The sequence below is a fragment of the Aulonocara sp. 'chitande type north' Nkhata Bay genome, linkage group LG3 (genome assembly GCF_057382095.1).
Source record: "Aulonocara sp. 'chitande type north' Nkhata Bay isolate Kocher_YH1m ecotype deep benthic linkage group LG3, A_spYH_male_GT1.1, whole genome shotgun sequence".
NCBI lineage: Eukaryota > Metazoa > Chordata > Actinopteri > Cichliformes > Cichlidae > Aulonocara > Aulonocara sp. 'chitande type north' Nkhata Bay.
Window position 1 is genome coordinate 18,606,945 of NC_141346.1, and position 22,192 is coordinate 18,629,136.

General features: G+C 39.0%; 2 protein-coding genes and 1 long non-coding RNA gene across 4 annotated transcripts in view; 1 reads left to right on the forward strand and 2 right to left on the reverse strand.

Annotated features, from left to right (window-relative positions):
- LOC147334334 (uncharacterized) overlaps positions 1-22,192 on the reverse strand; it is a 43,360-nt gene that overhangs the window by 12,739 nt on the left and 8,429 nt on the right. The window lies entirely within an intron of this gene.
- Positions 8,544-11,484, forward strand: LOC147334336 (uncharacterized). Its single transcript, XM_086272137.1, has 2 exons — positions 8,544-8,699; positions 9,383-11,484. Exons 1-2 carry the CDS (start codon positions 8,544-8,546, stop codon positions 11,306-11,308), a joined length of 2,082 nt encoding a protein of 693 aa, XP_086128263.1. The 3' UTR covers positions 11,309-11,484.
- Positions 11,680-13,990, reverse strand: LOC147334337 (uncharacterized). The gene is made up of 2 exons (XM_086287752.1): positions 13,265-13,990; positions 11,680-12,693 (listed from the first exon to the last, which is right to left on the reverse strand). The coding sequence occupies exons 1-2, from the start codon at positions 13,988-13,990 to the stop codon at positions 12,367-12,369; spliced, it is 1,053 nt and encodes a 350-aa protein (XP_086143878.1). The 3' UTR covers positions 11,680-12,366.

A 22,192-nucleotide genomic window follows, 5' to 3' on the forward strand; every position in this document is an offset into this window, starting at 1 on the left:
ATATTTCTAGTTAGAGAAATTTAAGAGGCTTATCCCTCAAAACTGTAAATACAAAAAAGTTGCACAAAATAGTTTCCCACCACAGGAAATGTATTTTGAGTGTCTTCATAGTTTTATTTTTTAAATACACCAATTTTTATACACTGCAGGAAAAACGAAAATAAATATTATAGTGCAAATTTGCAAAAAAAACCCCAGCATGTGCATCAAAATAAACTATTTCCAGCAGTGCAATATGAGTCCTAAGCATCACAGAAATGACACAGAAAGTCATAAAGTCAAACATAACTTTTAAAAACACCAGTATAGGCTCATAAGGCCCTGATGACGTCACTTCCTGTTTCGGGCAGGTCATGGCGGACATGCGATAGTCCACGCTGATGGATGTAGGAAGTGTTACAAACAGCTGATCGGATCGGCAAAGCGTGTTTCTGGAATATTATGTTTTTGTTGCTGCAAGTGCTTTTTATGCCGTTTTTGCAAAGCTATATGTGGAAGGAAACTGTGACCTAGGACAAGCTGATGGCATAAGATGTAAGCACAACTCCTCCGGTTTCATATGCAAAAAAAATTATGGCGCTAGCTTCTGTGGTTGCAGTGCTACCGGGATTTAAAAATAGTTATGCAAAACGGAGCGTGCCCGCTCCGACCGGTTTTAAAGGGTTAAGCATCCTGATTTATCAGCACTGCAGGGACACAAATGTCACTGTTACAGAGACAGACATGCACACACAGCAGGAATGTGACTGAATATGGAATCACTAACAGGAAAAAAACTTTCAGCCTCAAACATGCAGTCAGGTGCTGCACTGGCCTAACGACTGATGTGAGCTGAGCTCAGGGAGAAGCAAAGGGTGGAGGCTCATTTCATATGTCTTTAAACTCAGCAGTGTGAAATCCAAAGAGACTGGCACATGACAGACAAAAGCATCAGTGCTGTCTGTTCCAGCATCATTTTATGGTTTGCTTTTATTTCTCAAGATGATGCAGGGAGCCTGGCTCAGGAGCTACTGTCATGTTGTAACCGTGTTCCTGTGACTGTACTGAGATAACTCTGTGACCATGTGATGGAATTACTGTTGATAGTGTTCTGTATTAAAGTGTTACTGCAGCCGACCTGTCTGTGTGTCACTGTCTGTTCCTCCAACCTGTGGACTGCAGTGTCTTCAGCAGCAGGTGTTTGCTGTTTGCACCATCTGCTCAGATATTCTTAAATTAAAAAAGTTCCAAAATTAAATTTAAAACTGTATCTCATTGTACAACTGTATAGTGACAATAATGGCAATTATTCTATTCTATTCTATTCTAAATTTAAACATCTTTATTTAATCTGTGCTTTCTACTCAACAATGCAGCTACATCGAATGTTAAATATGTTTTTATTCTCCTCAATTCAGAAACTATACTAAAATATGATGCGAACAAAATTGGAGCGCTGGTAAAATTGAGGGGGGCACCCTTGAGTGATCAACTCCTTTCCCCAACCCCCCAAGACTTTCAATGTGTAACTTGTAGGTAACAGTGAAGGGGTGAATGAGGTCACTGCAGCAGCCCCACCCACCAGCAATTTTTCATGTGTCTGAGTGAACACACAAACTCCCTGAGCGATCCCTTGGACCACTGTGAGCGACATCAGACGTGTGCACTGTGGTCACGCCAGCATCAAATCCATCCAAGTTTCATGGTTTATTAAAATAATCAAATTACAGCATTTACATTTATGTTAGACTACTTTTAAACTGCTTTAGCCCACTTACAATGAAAATGTAAAAAAAAAATCTAGCCATTGGCCTGTGTAGTATGTTAACGCTATTGGAAGTAAAAATGACTTGAACTCCAATTTCGAAAACACAACTTTCTTTTTTTCTTTTCTTTTCTTTTTTTATATATACAGCTCTGACTTGTATTATGCGTCTGTGGTCTGGGAGAGAGTCCTGTAACTCTCTGTCTGCAAAATACAGTATATAATGACCAATGTTGGGCAAATAATTATATAGTTACTCCTCAAAAAAGTAACTCAGTTTGGCAAACAACAAAGTTTTTTGCAGCTATTTTTTTTTAAATGCAGCCAATGCATTTTTAAATAAACATTTCAAACTATTTACAGAACAATCAGCTGTTCTGCATCAAATCTGATGCCACACAAATTATTTGTGCCACTCCAAAAAATAATTTCTGTCCACTGTGAGATAAAGGAGAACAACAGCCTGATACCTGCAGGCCTGACAACAGGAGATGTAGCACTGCTGTAACACCTGTAACGTTCAGCAGTCGCCTCATTGCTCTGACACACACAACAAATCTACTGACTACACTACACACTAACTACACAAGATTTGCGCTACACGTCTCAAATCTCTCACATCTCAAAGCACCGCCGTCACTCCTAAAATTTCCCCCCGTTTCTTAACAACTAGATGCCACGTTACCATATCATTTTTTGATTGGTCCACATGGTACTTTTTTGGACGAATAGGAAAGAGAGAGGGGGTGGGGGGGTTTGTTTTTGCTCACAGGTGGAGAGCGCTTTCGAGGCTTTTTTCTTATAAAACGCAGTTTTTACCGTTTCTTCCCGCAGTAAATATAAACAACGATAGTATTCAGCAAGGAAACCAAACATTGCATTCTTTTTTTAAAATCACAACTCTGGTTTTACGTGGCCTATCAACACAATTTAAAAACTGGTATAAAGTCCACACTTTTTCCATCAATTGTTTCGTCTGTCCTGCTCACATCTCCAATGGTTGTCCACGTTGTCATTAACGTGGCTTCACTCCACATCAGCTCCGGTGTCGGCACATAAGGACGCTGTCATAGCCTGTCAACGACATCGATTGGCTGCGTATACGAATGTGAATCGCTGGACTATGGGATAACGTGGGATCGTTCTAATCCCATACGGGAGCAGCCAGTCACTTACTGACTAACACTGCAAAACAGAATTGTTGACGTATTCATTTTAATTTCAATTTAGGTTAGATTTTTTTTGTGTGCGCAACACAGATTTTCTGTGCGCAGAGACCGTGCCAGCAGTGCGCAATTGCGCACGTGCGCAGCTTAGAGGGAACATTGCTCACCAGCCTCTGCTGTTCGCGAGTACGGACTTTGTAAGTTCACACGGGAGTCCAGAATTCCACAGAAAGCAGCAGATCACTCTACAATTTCTATGGTGACAACACAGCTCCAGAGTTTTCACTGCCATCCCCTCTTAATTTAACTGTGCTTAATATTTGCAATAGAAATTACAAATGTAGTAGATTAAAAAATATATAATTAAAAAAGTATCTTAAGCACTTTGGCAAAAATCAATTTTACATATCATCAGTTTCATAATGTCTAATAAGCTTCAGCACAACCACTACATGACAGAAACGAGGCTAATGTCTCTATTAATAAAATAGTACACATGTATGTCTGAATAAAAACAAACAGGTGAGATGTTAGAACACTTTTATTTGTATTTTAGTAGACACTAAAACTTACAATACACAGCTGCTGGGGTTTGGAAGAGAATTGAACAAATGTTTAAAATATAATCGGATCATTTTTGGAGCAGCCTTCAGGATCTCCATGCATTAACATGCTGTTTTTGCTGAATTTAATTATTTGTCATCTTAGATGTAATTCTGATCCAGCTGTTTAAATAAGAACAGAACATTTTACATCAGGGGATATGATGGGTGTAATTCAAAATACAGTGACCACTCTCCAAGTAAGAATTCAAGCTTAACTTTAGTCTTCACCAAACCGATTTACTCAGGAACAAATAAAATTGCCATTGCCACTTTTGAGTTAGATTTAGCTGCACCAAGTTCACAGTAGCTGTGGACTCCACTTTATTGCTCGATAAAGTGGAGCGAGAACACATCTGGGAATTTTGAGCATACTTGGGCTTGGCTTGATGCGTACTTTGAATTGATGACTGATGACGTATCACAAGTCCACGAGAACAACTGAGACAATGCATCCATGATATGAGGTTAGTTATTAATATACTACTGCATATAGATACATTGTGAGGTTTTAAAAACCAAGCTTTAAAATGAGCAGTGATCATAAAAACCGAGAGAGGCCGACAGTGATCACTGACTTTTTTTAGGGACTTGTTGAGATTAAATAGAACAAGATACAAAGCATTAAAAAATGTTAAAAACACAACAGCCTTATTAAACGCAGAGTAATTTGGACCTGGAAGCAGGGTTCATACATCATCACTTAAAGACAGGATTGAGAAACAGCCTGAATTTACATGGGGGACCACATGACTTTAGTTGGGCCGGACCACTGAAACATCCTGTCACTGTGAAGGAGTCACATATTTAAGTGTTTTTCTATATGATGAAGAAAAAGCTCTGTGACAACAACAGAAACCTGTCAGCACGACTCCTTAAACTGTAAGAAATAAAATGATAGAAAAAGTTCTGATAGCTCATCAATCATCACAAAAAACTGAAATTTCTATAGTAGAAAGTGAAAAACAAACTTTTCTGTCTTCAATTGTTTATTGCTGAATGACTTTGTGTAGTATAAATGTTCATAAGGGAGGTTTGTATCTGCAGGAAAAGCTTTAAAACTATGATAATACAGTAAAAATCCAAAATGTCTGCTTGTGTTTGTCTGTGGTGACCAGCGGATCAAACAAGTTAAGAATGATAACTTATAATTGTAATTTGTAATTCTTACAGCTTTAAACGCACAGCAAGCCTGTGAGACTCGTTTAGACTCAGACTGAGCTGTTGCTCATACTTGCCAACCTTGAAGCCTCAGAATTAGGGAGACGTTCAAAAGGGGGGATTACATACACATATACAAAAAACTTGAATTTTACAGTGTTTATTTATTTAAAATTATTTATTTAAAGTAAGTTAAATGTCACTTTTATTACTATCCAAATTCAGAGGCTGCATCGACCTAAGGACCCGGCCTTCGTGGTCTAAGTGGGCCAAGTCCTCCGAAAGGCGGGTAGGCCGTAAGTGAGCGACTGTGATGGTCTAGCGTTCAGAATTACGTCACGGGCTCTCTCAGTGGAGTGAAACTCTGCCGTCTGCTCCTTGCTATCTAAATATAACCGGACGCTGGCGTAAATTCTTGACCGTCTCACACTTCTGTTTAATCAGTTTTCTGTTTGACGTTTTTTTCAGCAGTGTCACAACCCTGGAGGAATCCTCCCGAGGGATTAATAAAGTTTTTATTTAATCTCATCTAATCTAATAACTTTAATCTCAGCAAAACCAATTTACTCAGGAACAAATAAAACACTGAAAAAGTCCAACAATAAAATTTTTAGGTTATCGAGTTACTTAAATATCATGTTTAACCTGAGTAGCGAAAGACCGCAGGGGTTTGAAAACGATGTGCCGGGAGTTTGCTATTCTTGCCGGCTCAGATATTTGAAGTTTATTCTCACCTGAAAATATGCTAAAAGTTTATTTTGTGACCCAGAAAGAGTAATAGGAGTAATCTTAAAACTAAATAGCTGCCGCCATTGTTGGAAACTGGAATTTGCTGGGTTTTGGTTCTGGGATATGGTTTTCACTTTTGTTGTCCGGGTGGAAAATCAGCAGAAATTCAGGAGAATGGTGGCTCTGGGAGATTTTCAGGAGGGGCACTGAAATTCGAGATTCTCCTGGAAAAGATTCAGGAGGGTTTGCATGTATGCTGTTGCTCTGTGTTACATGCTCACATTTCTGCATCTCTGCCATTCAAACACACTTTGTATTCACTTTGTTTGATCTAATATTCAATTATTAGTCGAACGCTGCTCATTTTACATTTTCCTGACACTCTTGTATTTAAATCGGCTTCCGTCTCTCTGTGTACCCGGCCTGTACCCAACCATGGTATGACAGTCTGTCTTTGCATGTGATTGGCTTTATGGTTCCACCCCTGTTTGCATGGAGATCAGCAGAGCTGAACATTCAGCTCCCACATTTGCTCAGGTCATTAATAACTGACATATAAAAGTGTATCAGGACCGGATGTGGCCCGCTGGCCATATGTTGGACATCCCTGCCTTAGATGCTAAGTCATGACTGAACGGGCACAAACAGCGTCATGCATGCCCAGACTTGTTTCTCACTACTTTTTGTGAAAAAAAGAAAAAACAAACAAACAAACAAACCCACTCATATGACTTTAGGAAGTCAGTTAGTATTTGTTCTACCTGCCAGCAGGTGAAAGTCATATCACATGAACGTGACAATCACAGCGACACACAATGATGTAGAACATGATAATGATGTGCGATTTCCTTTCCGATCCAATACCAAGTAATATTCAGGGTGGTATCGACGATACTGATCCGATACCGATACTTTGTACAAAAGCTTATTTTATTCATTGTATCTTTTATTGTATCTCAAATTATAGCGTCATAGTGATTATAAGACATCAGATTACTTGTTCTTATCACTTAATAATGCAGAGTTCATCATATATAGAAATAAAAAAAAAACTGAAGTTATGCGCTATTTGAACACCTTGCCTGCCTGCAGCACTGAAGGACTCTGTGAGAGACGTCTGTCTCGCCCTAGCAGCACCTGACTCTCTCCTCCTCTTCAGTTCACCTCAACATATCCTCGTCATATTCTGTGATATGATTTACTCTGAGGTGTTTGACGAGGTTAGTGGTCTTGCCACATGTATCACAAACCACGTCGTTTGTGGATGTAAAATGACTCCACGCTCAGCCATTGTTGTGAGTGCGCACGCAAAGGGTCTGCGACACATTTATACAGCCGTATTTCACACATGACTATGAAAGGCGGAAGAGGAAGTAGTTGCTTCCAATGTAGACAATCTGAATGTTATAGTTTCTTTCCACTGATAAACTACAAATATACCCTAAATTACTAAAATATTGATATTTTAATGTGAGAATCGATTCTAGAACATAAATGACTGGTATCGGAGGAATCGATATTTCAGGATCGATCCGCACATCACTAGAATATGAGCCAACAGGCCACGTGCTGACTGTGCTCTAAAACAACGTGCCATCATGATGATGGAAACATATGATTGCTATGATGAGGACGGGTTTCATAAAGCACTTATAAATATCATCCGTCCCCGTGTTTGAATTTAGCTTCAAAACTTTCAAAGAAAAGACTTTGTTTGTTCTCAGTAAGTGATTTAAAGGGTATCCTCTCAAACCCATTACTCTCTGTATCTGCGCTCACAAACACACACAAACACACAGACCGTCTCAAACAAACCAAAAATAAATCCATTAAAAAATATATATATTTCAGTATCTTCTGAGTCAAGAGGACTCTGTTACCATGGTGACTTCATGTTTTAATGGATGCACCAATGCTGGCCCACTTATGCTTATGTTTTGTTTTTTGTTAGGTTTTGTATTGTTGATTGTCAATTATGCTTAGAAATATCTACTTTTATATGCTTAGTTTTATAATTAGTTTTAGATTGCTTAAATCAAATTCAAGTCAAATGGTTAAAAAATAATTTCACACACAAAAAAAGAGCTACAAAATTCACCACACTGGGAAGGGTGAACTGGGTTGCCCGGCCCTGGCCACGAGGTGTCCCTTATTTATTTTTCAGGGAGTTGGCAACCCTAGCGTTAACAGTTCCTGTAATTCATGATTTAGAGCAGGGGTGGCACACTGACTTTAGATGGTGAACCACAATTATAAATGGTAAATGGTAAATGGCCTGTATTTGTATAGCGCTTTTCTAGTCCCTAAGGACCCCAAAGCGCTTTACACAACCTGTCATCCACCCATTCACACACACATTCACACACTGGTGATGGCAAGCTACAATGTAGCCACAGCCACCCTGGGGCGCACTGACAGAGGCGAGGCTGCCGGACACTGGCGCCACCGGGCCCTCTGACCACCACCAGTAGGCAACGGGTGAAGTGTCTTGCCCAAGGACACAACGACCGAGACTGTCCAAGCCGGGGCTCGAACCGGCAACCTTCCGATTACAAGGCAAACTCCCAACTCTTGAGCCACGATCGCCCCAATTATAGCTATAAATGGTACCATTAAACTTACTGTTATTCTTTGACACAGTGGTATGACCCAGTCTGTCTTTGCATGTGATTGGCTGTATCATCCCACCCCTGTTTGCACGGAGATCAGCAGGACTGAAGATTCAGCTCCCACATACATTCGGGCCATTAATAACTGACATATGAAAGTGTATTAGGGGCCTACGGAAGCGTAGAGCTGCCACCCAGGCAAAAGAAAAATACAAGTGTATCACGTTATAACGTGAAAGGTTTATTGTTCTAACAAGATACTTTTCCTGTTTGTACAATATACTATCATGTTTGTACAATATACTTTTCACGTTTGAACAACATAATATCACGTTATTACAATATACATAATTATCACGTTCGTACAATATAATTATCACGTTCGTACAATATAAATATTATATTGTACGAACGTGATAATTATATTGTACGAACGTGATCATATATTGTACAAACGTAAAAAAAAATACCATTACAATAACATTTTTTATTGTAAGAACGTAAAACGTCTTGCATTCGGAAACCCAAATCCATGGTAGTTGTGGAGAGTGCACGCTCGTCAGAACTGGCACTTAACTTTGAATGCCCTGCTTTCAACATGGACACAAACACTGATAGCCCACTTCTGAGATTTCTTCGGAATCGTGGTGTACCTGAGGACTGTCTCTTACGAATGCTACAAGAACACGTAAGTGCACTCTTGAGGGGGAAACTTGTAAAACTCGCTTTTTACGAAGTTACAGCGTCTAAAAATGTGACATATTGCTAAGTTAGCAACCACAGCGGTTTTCGCTTCTCTCGCTTTGACTGCGTAAGGACGTAACGGTAGGCTGCATTGGTGTGGATCTTTAATATGGAATGGAAAATGTAAAACAAATTAACCCGCTGTATAAAACTGGGTCGTTGTATGACCACATGTTACTACTTAACCCGTATGCAGATTCCAGGTTTCTTAAATATATTGCTATATTATGTGATGCACAATGTTTCCTTGTTTATCTAAAAACAAATGAATTAAACTGTGTTTATATTGATATTTGTCTTCAATTAAAAAAAAACAGTGAGTTCAACCCTTTGTGCTCTGTGCAACTGAAAGATACGTGAATACTAATTTACTTTTTCAAAGGTGGGCGTTGTATATACTGTAATATTTCTATTAATAACATGTTAGAGAATCTCATTAATGTTGCTGCCATAGAGAGAGGAAAAGAATAAATGCTAAATATTGATGGCTGCCACTAAAATAATAACAGACAATTATCAAAACACATGTGAAATTTACATACATTTTTTTAGTGAGGTACCTCATGTGGTGTGGCAGCAGGTATACCTTGTACTTCTGTATAGTAATAAATATCCCTGTTATTACAGATTGATGCCACAGTGATTGATTTCATGGATGACAAGACCCTGTCTGATTACATCCCAACATATGGTGACCGGATAGCTGCCAGACGGTTCTGCTTGGAAAACAGTGGTGCAAGTACTAAGGAATCAAGAAAAAACTCATTGCTCGAAAAATTGAAGGAAAAGATGGGAATCAATGAAAATGAGAAGAAACCTGATCATGAGGAGGCATTTGTTTCTAAGAGAAAAAGAACATATGCAAAAAACAACAAATGGGCTGAGAAAAAGACACGAAAAATTGAGTTAGGGTGGATCCATGAAGGTAAGCAAGTGAGAAAGCGCAGAGGAGGAGGAACAAGGACCTTTGATGTGCCCAAAGACTCCAAAAAAGCTGACATATTACAGTATGCTAAAGATCTTTTCTTTCCAAGTGGAAAAAGCAAATTTGGAAGATGGGAAGTGTTCAGTCATGACATATTAGACTATCAGGAAGAGGCCGTATTTGATGAAGATGTCACAGTTGGAGAACTCTATTCAGCACTTAAAATGGGAATGTTGAGATTTTACTTGTGCACAAGAAGATTTTCCAATGATGAAGATGATGAAGAAGTTTATGATAGAGGGAAAACACATGTAAACAATGTTACACAACTGACTGACTCACATCAAGGAGATGAAGAAGCTTCTCACACTGTTGTGATCTCATCATCAGAATCTAGGAATGCTGATGAAGATGTATTATTAGACACATCTGAGGTAATGATTGGACCCTACCTTGGAGAGCCTCTGCCTTGTCAACTTGATGACACTGTAATAGATGAACCATTCCTGCAGTTTGAGGAAGATGATCTGGTCATCACATCCATTACACTTCCTCCAACAAACACAGCAGTCAGTAGTCCAGAAACATCTATAAGCAATGAAGCAATAAGCTCTGCAGGATCATATGATGTTGTCTGTGTTACCATCAAACTTCACAGGGTTACTATTCTGGAGGAGATGATCAGCCAGTTCAAAGATCCAACACTCCTCATACACCCTCTAAAATACACCTACATTGATGAAAAAGGAGCTGACGCAGATGGCGTATCAAGAGATGTGTATGCTGCATTTTGGTCAGAGTTTGTGGACAACACAGCTGAAGGAGAGGAGTTCAGAGTGCCATCACTGTCTCCTAAATGGCAGGAAGAAGAGTGGAAATCCATGGGTAGAATTTTACTGAAGGGATTTCAAGACCATGGATATTTCCCTTGTCGCCTTGCTCCTGTTTTCACAGTGGCACTCATCTTCGGTGAGAATCAAGTATCAGATGATCTGCTGTTTGAAAGTCTTCTCTTTTACCTAAGTCAATCAGATAGGGATCTGATAACAAGGGCACTAAAAGAAGATCTTTCAGATGAAGACAGGGATGAAGTGCTGGATCTCATGGATCGCCTGGATGTATCAGTGCTTCCAACCAAAGAGAACTTAAAAGGCCTTCTTCTGAAAGTCGCACACAAACAATTAATCCAAAAACCAGCATATGCCGCAGAGAAAATGTCCTTAGTTGCAAGCTACTTCCTAAAAGAAGCTTTTCAAAGCCCACAAGATGTCCTACAAATGTATGAGGATAAAAAGCCAACAACGAGAAAGCTTTTGAAGTTGCTTACTGCCTCTCCCACCACTCAAGCAGAGAAGCAGAGCTTCAGATTTCTGCACCAGTACATCAGAGGACTTGACGATACAGGGCTCAGAAGGATGTTCAGGTTTCTTACTGGGTCAGATGTCATCTGTGTTGACAAGGTTGAGGTACTGTTCACGCCTGTGGATGGACTGGCACGACGACCTGTGGCACACACATGCGGCCCTCTTCTGGAACTACCATGGACATACACGTCCTACCCAGAACTACGAAATGAACTGAACAATGTTTTGGCTGCTAAAAGCTCTTATGAGTTCAGCATAGCTTGATTAAAGTCCATCATGTTTAAACCAAAGAATGAAAGGTTTGCACTAACAATGACTGGCTATGAAGCTCTAAAGTTTGTTAAACCCACAAACAGGGAACACATCATTGTATAAAAAAAGAAAGAGCTTAAATTTCAGGGAAGTGTTTTATTTCATATTTGAATTTATTTTCAAAAATTGTGGATAACATCAATTTGTTTCCACCATGAAAAATGTAAATTTCAGTTTAAATTTTCATACTTAAAAGTTTTACTAGTTAAAATGTTAACTAATTATGTTTAATAAGTTCATATGGTTAGCAGCAAGTGGTGAACTATGCTTATTATTAGTTCTTATCATGTGTCAAGGTCCTTTTCCACAGGTCTGTGGTGCAGTTTTGTAGGATACAAGATGTCTGCTAGAGGGGATGTTTTGTTTAGTAATAATTCAAAAGACTTAATATTAATTATTTTCAAGTATATTTTTTTTACCTTTCCACCAGTCATTTGTTTAGAACATATTTTAAGGGAATAACTTTGGAAGGCAATGTGTTTGATGCAATAGTTGACTGGAATAAAAGACAGAAAATTGGCACATAAGTTAAGTTTTGTAGTGTTTATCAAGAGTCCGTGTTTTCTTCTCCTTGAACACAAATAAAAGGGAGGTTAACATCTAACACTATTTGTTAATTATTAAATAATGCAGAATTTGTACATTTACCAGTTTACAAGAAACTGTTCGTGGATGAATAGCAGTTGCACAATGTGTTCAGTAAAATTGAAAACAATATTTCATGAATGATAATGTATAGGATCAGCAGTTTAAAAAATGTTTTTTTGACAGTCTTAAAACAGAAATCAGATATAATAGAAATTCCGTTAAAAAATAATTGGAAATGCCAAAAGGTTGGAGTATACGCAGATTTGGTTAAATATATTTAGACATGCTTGCTTGCTACTATCTTGAACCGAAAATCCAAACAAAATAATAATGAATGTCTTTTCTATTGTTTATTGCACAAATAAAACATTGTACCCAAAAATATATGCGTAAAAATTCCCAAAGCCCAATTATATTTAGGTTTATAAGTCCTTCAGTATATAGGCTCTCAGGAAGAGATACAGTTCAATGGATTCATCTGCTGTGCTTGGTGGAAGTAAGAAGTTCTCTGACATTATAAGGCAACACAAGCTGAAAACGGTTTCATCACAGGTATAAGGTCCTCTCTGTTGACATTCTTGCTTACAAGCATCCACTGCCTCCCAAGAAACCTCTTTCAGATGATCCTGTCCTCCAAAGAGATGAGGGATGGTGTACATGAGAATCGGACGTCCACTTGGAGCAACTGCATTTCTGCTTCTGCGTATTATGTGGGTGTTCCACATATGTGCAACTTGCTGCAGCTCTTCCTATTAAATATTAAAAATTAAAAAATCTCATATCAGTAAAAGAACACATTTCTCTTGGCTCAACATGTTACCCAAAACGGCGCTGGCACGGCTGGCAGCCTTAACCCAATTTCCCTCGGGATGAATAAAGTACGATCAATCAATCAATCAATCAATCAATCAATCAATCAATCAATCAATCAATCAATCAATCAATCAATCAAAAGCACCACACAATGACAGTCGGAAAAACAGAGTTTATCAAAAATACTCAACAACAAGAATAACAGTGGTAGACACGTGATACTTTGGAAAATTTTAAGTAATTATTAAACGTGAATTGTTTTAGACAGTGCGATTTTATGTTTCTGGCCAGTGAAATATGCATTTTTTTTCATATCCTCAACGGAGTGATAATAGGGATGGTGCATGGTAGGTGTTAAAGCAAACTTTTTATTCTCTCTCCGTGTCTCTCTTTCTCTCTAACACACACACACACACACACACACACACACACACACACACACACACACACACACACACACACACACACACAATGACTCATTAAAAGAATATAAACATGGTTACATACCTCGATGACGTTCAGGCACGTAAACAATATGAGCTGCTTGTCCAAAAAACATCCAGAAAAGCAATCATGGTCTTTTAGTTCCTGGAGACGATTTATCCAGTGCTGAGCATGATGTCTTCTCAGAAAGGCCCACCAGCCTTCAATACGCTGATTGTGATTGCTGGATCCAGTAATAAAACAGTTTCTGACATTCGGATCCATAGTCCAGCGCAAGAATCGTTGCATCTCGGCCATTATGACATTTTCTGTTCCCAAATCAGAGCGAATCCTAGCAGGTGTTCCCATCCTCTTTTCAACTTCTGCTATGAAATATCCAGCAATGACTTTGGGATCATTGTTTGTTGAATAGGCATGAAGCCAAATCATAACTCTCGAAAACCCATCAATAGCTCCATTTATACAGATTCCAAAAGGCTTCAGTTTGTCATAGGAGTCAACATGCCACATGAAATTTGGTCCAGGATTTACATATGTGCGTCGCATTAGGCGATTTCTGCGTCGTTGCTCAACACCGTAAGGGTCAAGATATTTCAGTAAATGTCTCACAGTACTCTGCGTGACAACATAACCTGCCTGAATGCAGTTCAGGTGATGTAGTTTGTATCCATGGAGCCTCCCATGTCCCTCCAGTTGATCAATAAGAAATCGTGCCACCTCAATCGGATCGGACTCATTCTTTCTCCTGTACAGTCCCATGCGTTTTAGGTTTCTTCTAAGTGTCCGCATGCTTATCACAATACTGTCCAAACTGCTCAATAACAGCAAAATCTCCCCATGCCTCAATCCAAGCATAAAATAGAACTTAATTAATTCCAATAAACGAGCCATTTTCTCGCACTCTGATCTGCACTGTCACCCACTTCACTATGTTTTACACTTCCGTATCTTTACGGCAATATATCATGCTCGAACAATAAAATATATGTTATAACGTGAAAATTTTATTGTTCAAACAATATAATTATCACGTTCGTACAATATAATATTTATATTGTACGAACGTGATAATTATATTGTACGAACGTGATAATTATGTATATTGTAATAACGTGATATTATGTTGTTCAAACGTGAAAAGTATATTGTACAAACATGATAGTATATTGTACAAACATGATAGTATATTGTACAAACATGATAGTATATTGTACAAACAGGAAAAGTATCTTGTTAGAACAATAAACCTTTCACGTTATAACGTGATACACTTGTATTTTTCTTTTGCCTGGGTGGCAGCTCTACGCTTCCGTAGGGGCCTGATGTGACCCGCTGGCTGTATGTTGGACAGCCCTGTATTAGACGCCAAGTCATGGCTGAACGGGCACAAACAGCGTCATGCATGCCCAGATTTGTTTCTCACTACTTTTTTTTGAAAAAAGAAAAAAAACAAACAAACCCACCCATGAGCTTCAGATTGTACATTTGAATCTGTGTCACAGTGTTACTATGGGGATGAAGGAGCTGCTCCGTGGCTGTAACAGTCACTGCTAAAGGAGCTCTCAGCGCCTCCACAGCCTCCTGCAGGGGGTGGAGGTACTGTCTATCATGGGGGACAAATAAAGCTTTAGAGTTGAACACCTCGCTTGCTATACACACAATATCTGTGAAAGTCGTATCATATGCACTTTACAATCACAGCGACATAGAATGTAGAATATGAGCCAACAGGCCACAGCACTGACTGTGCTCTAAAACAAAGTGCCATTAGAGCTGATTCAGAGCCAGAGCAGGCAGCTTTAACACTGACTCAGCTGCAGTGTGCCTGATATTTCTTTGTAACATAGCTTGAATGCTGCTTTATCTTTCCTTTGCTTTGTGTCTCTATTTGTAGCGTCGTGACTGTACGATAACTATCCTGTGATGAACCGTGAAACAGCAAGCGCCGTACGAAACACTCAAATACTTAGCCGTCCCTGTTAGCTTTACAACTCCTTTTTTGCTGAGCAGCTTCGCCAAGGAACATTGTGTTTGTTCTCAGTAAGTCATTTAAACGGTACTCTCTACAACCAACACACACACACACATGCAAAACAAACCAAAGAATCTATTTTCAAACTAAAGTGTTAATACTTTCTGTCTGTGTGTCGCTGCTGATTCTTAACACATGAGTGTTGTCAGAAGAAAATGACTCTGTTGCTACGGTAATCCCTGCACGAATGGATGTTTTTAGCCTTGTTTTTCTCTTATTTTTTTTTCTCTAACTGCATCATAATTTTCCCAAGTCTGAAAATTACACACGAGGACATAATTACCATCATGTATTAGTCTGAAGTTTAATTGCTGTCGGCAGTTTTTTTTAATGGAGAGAGAAAGAAAATCAACCAACACCCCAGAAAGTTCTAAAGTGTTGACTTGTTTGTGAGCAAACCTGCAGACTGAGCAGGTCTAATGATGATGTCCCTCTGGATAAGTCACCGTCTGTTCTTTACTGTAGAAAAGCCTTTTTAAAAAGCTGCCTTATTCATGCATATCCGCTTGTGTGCAGCCTGACACAGTGTTATCTCTGGGATTTCCCTCAGGTCTGCAGAAAGTGTCCTTAAAGTTGAATATTGTGACAGTAACAGTGAGACTGAGCTGCTCCATCTGTTTCTGCTGCCGCTGACTTCGGCTCCTTAACCCTTTAAGACGTACCATAGAAGAAGTCCACCAGAGCTTATATTATATTTTTACATGCTGTAGTGCCATTATTGGGAGCATTTCAAGTTGATATACATTAATGCAGACATATTTTAATAATATGTCTGCATTAAGTGCATGGTAATTACATAAATTGCAAAAAAGTGCAATAAACTACAAAAAAATTTAAAATCGTTTTTGTTTTTTTAACATATATTTCTAGTTAGAGAAATTTAAGAGGCTTATCCCTCAAAACTGTAAATACAAAAAAGTTGCACAAAATAGTTTCCCACCACAGGAAATGTATTTTGAGTGTCTTCATAGTTTTATTTTTTAAATACACCAATTTTTATATACTGCAGGAAAAACGAAAATAAATATTATAATGCAAATTTGCAAAAAAAACCCCAGCATGTGCATCAAAATAAACTATTTCCAGCAGTGCAATATGAGTCCTAAGCATCACAGAAATGACACAGAAAGTCATAAAGTCAAACATAACTTTTAAAAACACCAGTATAGGCTCATAAGGCCCTGATGACGTCACTTCCTGTTTCGGGCAGGTCATGGCGGACATGCGATAGTCCACGCTGATGGATGTAGGAAGTGTTACAAACAGCTGATCGGATCGGCAAAGCGTGTTTCTGGAATATCATGTTTTTGTTGCTGCAAGTGCTTTTTATGCCGTTTTTGCAAAGCTATATGTGGAAGGAAACTGTGACCTAGGACAAGCTGATGGCATAAGATGTAAGCACAACTCCTCCGGTTTCATATGCAAAAAAAATTATGGCGCTAGCTTCTGTGGTTGCAGTGCTACCGGGATTTAAAAATAGTTATGCAAAACGGAGCGTGCCCGCTCCGACCGGTTTTAAAGGGTTAAGCATCCTGATTTATCAGCACTGCAGGGACACAAATGTCACTGTTACAGAGACAGACATGCACACACAGCAGGAATGTGACTGAATATGGAATCACTAACAGGAAAAAAACTTTCAGCCTCAAACATGCAGTCAGGTGCTACACTGGCCTAACGACTGATGTGAGCTGAGCTCAGGGAGAAGCAAAGGGTGGAGGCTCATTTCATATGTCTTTAAACTCAGCAGTGTGAAATCCAAAGAGACTGGCACATGACAGACAAAAGCATCAGTGCTGTCTGTTCCAGCATCATTTTATGGTTTGCTTTTATTTCTCAAGATGATGCAGGGAGCCTGGCTCAGGAGCTACTGTCATGTTGTAACCGTGTTCCTGTGACTGTACTGTGATAACTCTGTGACCATGTGATGGAATTACTGTTGATAGTGTTCTGTATTAAAGTGTTACTGCAGCCGACCTGTCTGTGTGTCACTGTCTGTTCCTCCAACCTGTGGACTGCAGTGTCTTCAGCAGCAGGTGTTTGCTGTTTGCACCATCTGCTCAGATATTCTTAAATTAAAAAAGTTCCAAAATTAAATTTAAAACTGTATCTCATTGTACAACTGTATAGTGACAATAATGGCAATTATTCTATTCTATTCTATTCTAAATTTAAACATCTTTATTTAATCTGTGCTTTCTACTCAACAATGCAGCTACATCGAATGTTAAATATGTTTTTATTCTCCTCAATTCAGAAACTATACTAAAATATGATGCGAACAAAATTGGAGCGCTGGTAAAATTGAGGGGGGCACCCTTGAGTGATCAACTCCTTTCCCCAACCCCCCAAGACTTTCAATGTGTAACTTGTAGGTAACAGTGAAGGGGTGAATGAGGTCACTGCAGCAGCCCCACCCACCAGCAATGTTCCCTCTAATTTTTCATGTGTCTGAGTGAACACACAAACTCCCTGAGCGATCCCTTGGACCACTGTGAGCGACATCAGACGTGTGCACTGTGGTCACGCCAGCATCAAATCCATCCAAGTTTCATGGTTTATTAAAATAATCAAATTACAGCATTTACATTTATGTTAGACTACTTTTAAACTGCTTTAGCCCACTTACAATGAAAATGTAAAAAAAAAATCTAGCCATTGGCCTGTGTAGTATGTTAACGCTATTGGAAGTAAAAATGACTTGAACTCCAATTTCGAAAACACAACTTTCTTTTTCTTTTTTCTTTTCTTTTTTTATATATACAGCTCTGACTTGTATTATGCGTCTGTGGTCTGGGAGAGAGTCCTGTAACTCTCTGTCTGCAAAATACAGTATATAATGACCAATGTTGGGCAAATAATTATATAGTTACTCCTCAAAAAAGTAACTCAGTTTGGCAAACAACAAAGTTTTTTGCAGCTATTTTTTTTTAAATGCAGCCAATGCATTTTTAAATAAACATTTCAAACTATTTACAGAACAATCAGCTGTTCTGCATCAAATCTGATGCCACACAAATTATTTGTGCCACTCCAAAAAATAATTTCTGTCCACTGTGAGATAAAGGAGAACAACAGCCTGATACCTGCAGGCCTGACAACAGGAGATGTAGCACTGCTGTAACACCTGTAACGTTCAGCAGTCGCCTCATTGCTCTGACACACACAACAAATCTACTGACTACACTACACACTAACTACACAAGATTTGCGCTACACGTCTCAAATCTCTCACATCTCAAAGCACCGCCGTCACTCCTAAAATTTCCCCCCGTTTCTTAACAACTAGATGCCACGTTACCATATCATTTTTTGATTGGTCCACATGGTACTTTTTTGGACGAATAGGAAAGAGAGAGGGGGTGGGGGGGTTTGTTTTTGCTCACAGGTGGAGAGCGCTTTCGAGGCTTTTTTCTTATAAAACGCAGTTTTTACCGTTTCTTCCCGCAGTAAATATAAACAACGATAGTATTCAGCAAGGAAACCAAACATTGCATTCTTTTTTTAAAATCACAACTCTGGTTTTACGTGGCCTATCAACACAATTTAAAAACTGGTATAAAGTCCACACTTTTTCCATCAATTGTTTCGTCTGTCCTGCTCACATCTCCAATGGTTGTCCACGTTGTCATTAACGTGGCTTCACTCCACATCAGCTCCGGTGTCGGCACATAAGGACGCTGTCATAGCCTGTCAACGACATCGATTGGCTGCGTATACGAATGTGAATCGCTGGACTATGGGATAACGTGGGATCGTTCTAATCCCATACGGGAGCAGCCAGTCACTTACTGACTAACACTGCAAAACAGAATTGTTGACGTATTCATTTTAATTTCAATTTAGGTTAGATTTTTTTTGTGTGCGCAACACAGATTTTCTGTGCGCAGAGACCGTGCCAGCAGTGCGCAATTGCGCACGTGCGCAGCTTAGAGGGAACATTGCTCACCAGCCTCTGCTGTTCGCGAGTACGGACTTTGTAAGTTCACACGGGAGTCCAGAATTCCACAGAAAGCAGCAGATCACTCTACAATTTCTATGGTGACAACACAGCTCCAGAGTTTTCACTGCCATCCCCTCTTAATTTAACTGTGCTTAATATTTGCAATAGAAATTACAAATGTAGTAGATTAAAAAATATATAATTAAAAAAGTATCTTAAGCACTTTGGCAAAAATCAATTTTACATATCATCAGTTTCATAATGTCTAATAAGCTTCAGCACAACCACTACATGACAGAAACGAGGCTAATGTCTCTATTAATAAAATAGTACACATGTATGTCTGAATAAAAACAAACAGGTGAGATGTTAGAACACTTTTATTTGTATTTTAGTAGACACTAAAACTTACAATACACAGCTGCTGGGGTTTGGAAGAGAATTGAACAAATGTTTAAAATATAATCGGATCATTTTTGGAGCAGCCTTCAGGATCTCCATGCATTAACATGCTGTTTTTGCTGAATTTAATTATTTGTCATCTTAGATGTAATTCTGATCCAGCTGTTTAAATAAGAACAGAACATTTTACATCAGGGGATATGATGGGTGTAATTCAAAATACAGTGACCACTCTCCAAGTAAGAATTCAAGCTTAACTTTAGTCTTCACCAAACCGATTTACTCAGGAACAAATAAAATTGCCATTGCCACTTTTGAGTTAGATTTAGCTGCACCAAGTTCACAGTAGCTGTGGACTCCACTTTATTGCTCGATAAAGTGGAGCGAGAACACATCTGGGAATTTTGAGCATACTTGGGCTTGGCTTGATGCGTACTTTGAATTGATGACTGATGACGTATCACAAGTCCACGAGAACAACTGAGACAATGCATCCATGATATGAGGTTAGTTATTAATATACTGCTGCATATAGATACATTGTGAGGTTTTAAAAACCAAGCTTTAAAATGAGCAGTGATCATAAAAACCGAGAGAGGCCGACAGTGATCACTGACTTTTTTTAGGGACTTGTTGAGATTAAATAGAACAAGATACAAAGCATTAAAAAATGTTAAAAACACAACAGCCTTATTAAACGCAGAGTAATTTGGACCTGGAAGCAGGGTTCATACATCATCACTTAAAGACAGGATTGAGAAACAGCCTGAATTTACATGGGGGACCACATGACTTTAGTTGGGCCGGACCACTGAAACATCCTGTCACTGTGAAGGAGTCACATATTTAAGTGTTTTTCTATATGATGAAGAAAAAGCTCTGTGACAACAACAGAAACCTGTCAGCACGACTCCTTAAACTGTAAGAAATAAAATGATAGAAAAAGTTCTGATAGCTCATCAATCATCACAAAAAACTGAAATTTCTATAGTAGAAAGTGAAAAACAAACTTTTCTGTCTTCAATTGTTTATTGCTGAATGACTTTGTGTAGTATAAATGTTCATAAGGGAGGTTTGTATCTGCAGGAAAAGCTTTAAAACTATGATAATACAGTAAAAATCCAAAATGTCTGCTTGTGTTTGTCTGTGGTGACCAGCGGATCAAACAAGTTAAGAATGATAACTTATAATTGTAATTTGTAATTCTTACAGCTTTAAACGCACAGCAAGCCTGTGAGACTCGTTTAGACTCAGACTGAGCTGTTGCTCATACTTGCCAACCTTGAAGCCTCAGAAGTAGGGAGACGTTCAAAAGGGGGGATTACATACACATATACAAAAAACTTGAATTTTACAGTGTTTATTTATTTAAAATTATTTATTTAAAGTAAGTTAAATGTCACTTTTATTACTGTCCAAATTCAGAGGCTGCATCGACCTAAGGACCCGGCCTTCGTGGTCTAAGTGGGCCAAGTCCTCCGAAAGGCGGGTAGGCCGTAAGTGAGCGACTGTGATGGTCTAGCGTTCAGAATTACGTCACGGGCTCTCTCAGTGGAGTGAAACTCTGCCGTCTGCTCCTTGCTATCTAAATATAACCGGACGCTGGCGTAAATTCTTGACCGTCTCACACTTCTGTTTAATCAGTTTTCTGTTTGACATTTTTTTCAGCAGTGTCACAACCCTGGAGGAATCCTCCCGAGGGATTAATAAAGTTTTTATTTAATCTCATCTAATCTAATAACTTTAATCTCAGCAAAACCAATTTACTCAGGAACAAATAAAACACTGAAAAAGTCCAACAATAAAATTTTTAGGTTATCGAGTTACTTAAATATCATGTTTAACCTGAGTAGCGAAAGACCGCAGGGGTTTGAAAACGATGTGCCGGGAGTTTGCTATTCTTGCCGGCTCAGATATTTGAAGTTTATTCTCACCTGAAAATATGCTAAAAGTTTATTTTGTGACCCAGAAAGAGTAATAGGAGTAATCTTAAAACTAAATAGCTGCCGCCATTGTTGGAAACTGGAATTTGCTGGGTTTTGGTTCTGGGATATGGTTTTTAATTTTTGTTGTCCGGGTGGAAAATCAGCAGAAATTCAGGAGAATGGTGGCTCTGGGAGATTTTCAGGAGGGGCACTGAAATTCGAGATTCTCCTGGAAAAGATTCAGGAGGGTTTGCATGTATGCTGTTGCTCTGTGTTACATGCTCACATTTCTGCATCTCTGCCATTCAAACACACTTTGTATTCACTTTGTTTGATCTAATATTCAATTATTAGTCGAACGCTGCTCATTTTACATTTTCCTGACACTCTTGTATTTAAATCGGCTTCCGTCTCTCTGTGTACCCGGCCTGTACCCAACCATGGTATGACAGTCTGTCTTTGCATGTGATTGGCTTTATGGTTCCACCCCTGTTTGCATGGAGATCAGCAGAGCTGAACATTCAGCTCCCACATTTGCTCAGGTCATTAATAACTGACATATAAAAGTGTATCAGGACCGGATGTGGCCCGCTGGCCATATGTTGGACATCCCTGCCTTAGATGCTAAGTCATGACTGAACGGGCACAAACAGCGTCATGCATGCCCAGACTTGTTTCTCACTACTTTT

Bases quoted from the DNA above. Each gene is read 5' to 3' on its own strand.
- LOC147334337 (XM_086287752.1), bottom strand. From the start codon at position 13,990: ATGCGGACACTTAGAAGAAACCTAAAACGCATGGGACTGTACAGGAGA. The intron at 12,694-13,264 runs GTATGTAACCAT...AATATTTAATAG, and splicing joins CGTGCCTGAACGTCATCGAG to GAAGAGCTGCAGCAAGTTGC.
- LOC147334336 (XM_086272137.1), top strand. From the start codon at position 8,544: ATGGTAGTTGTGGAGAGTGCACGCTCGTCAGAACTGGCACTTAACTTT. The intron at 8,700-9,382 runs GTAAGTGCACTC...CTGTTATTACAG, and splicing joins TACGAATGCTACAAGAACAC to ATTGATGCCACAGTGATTGA.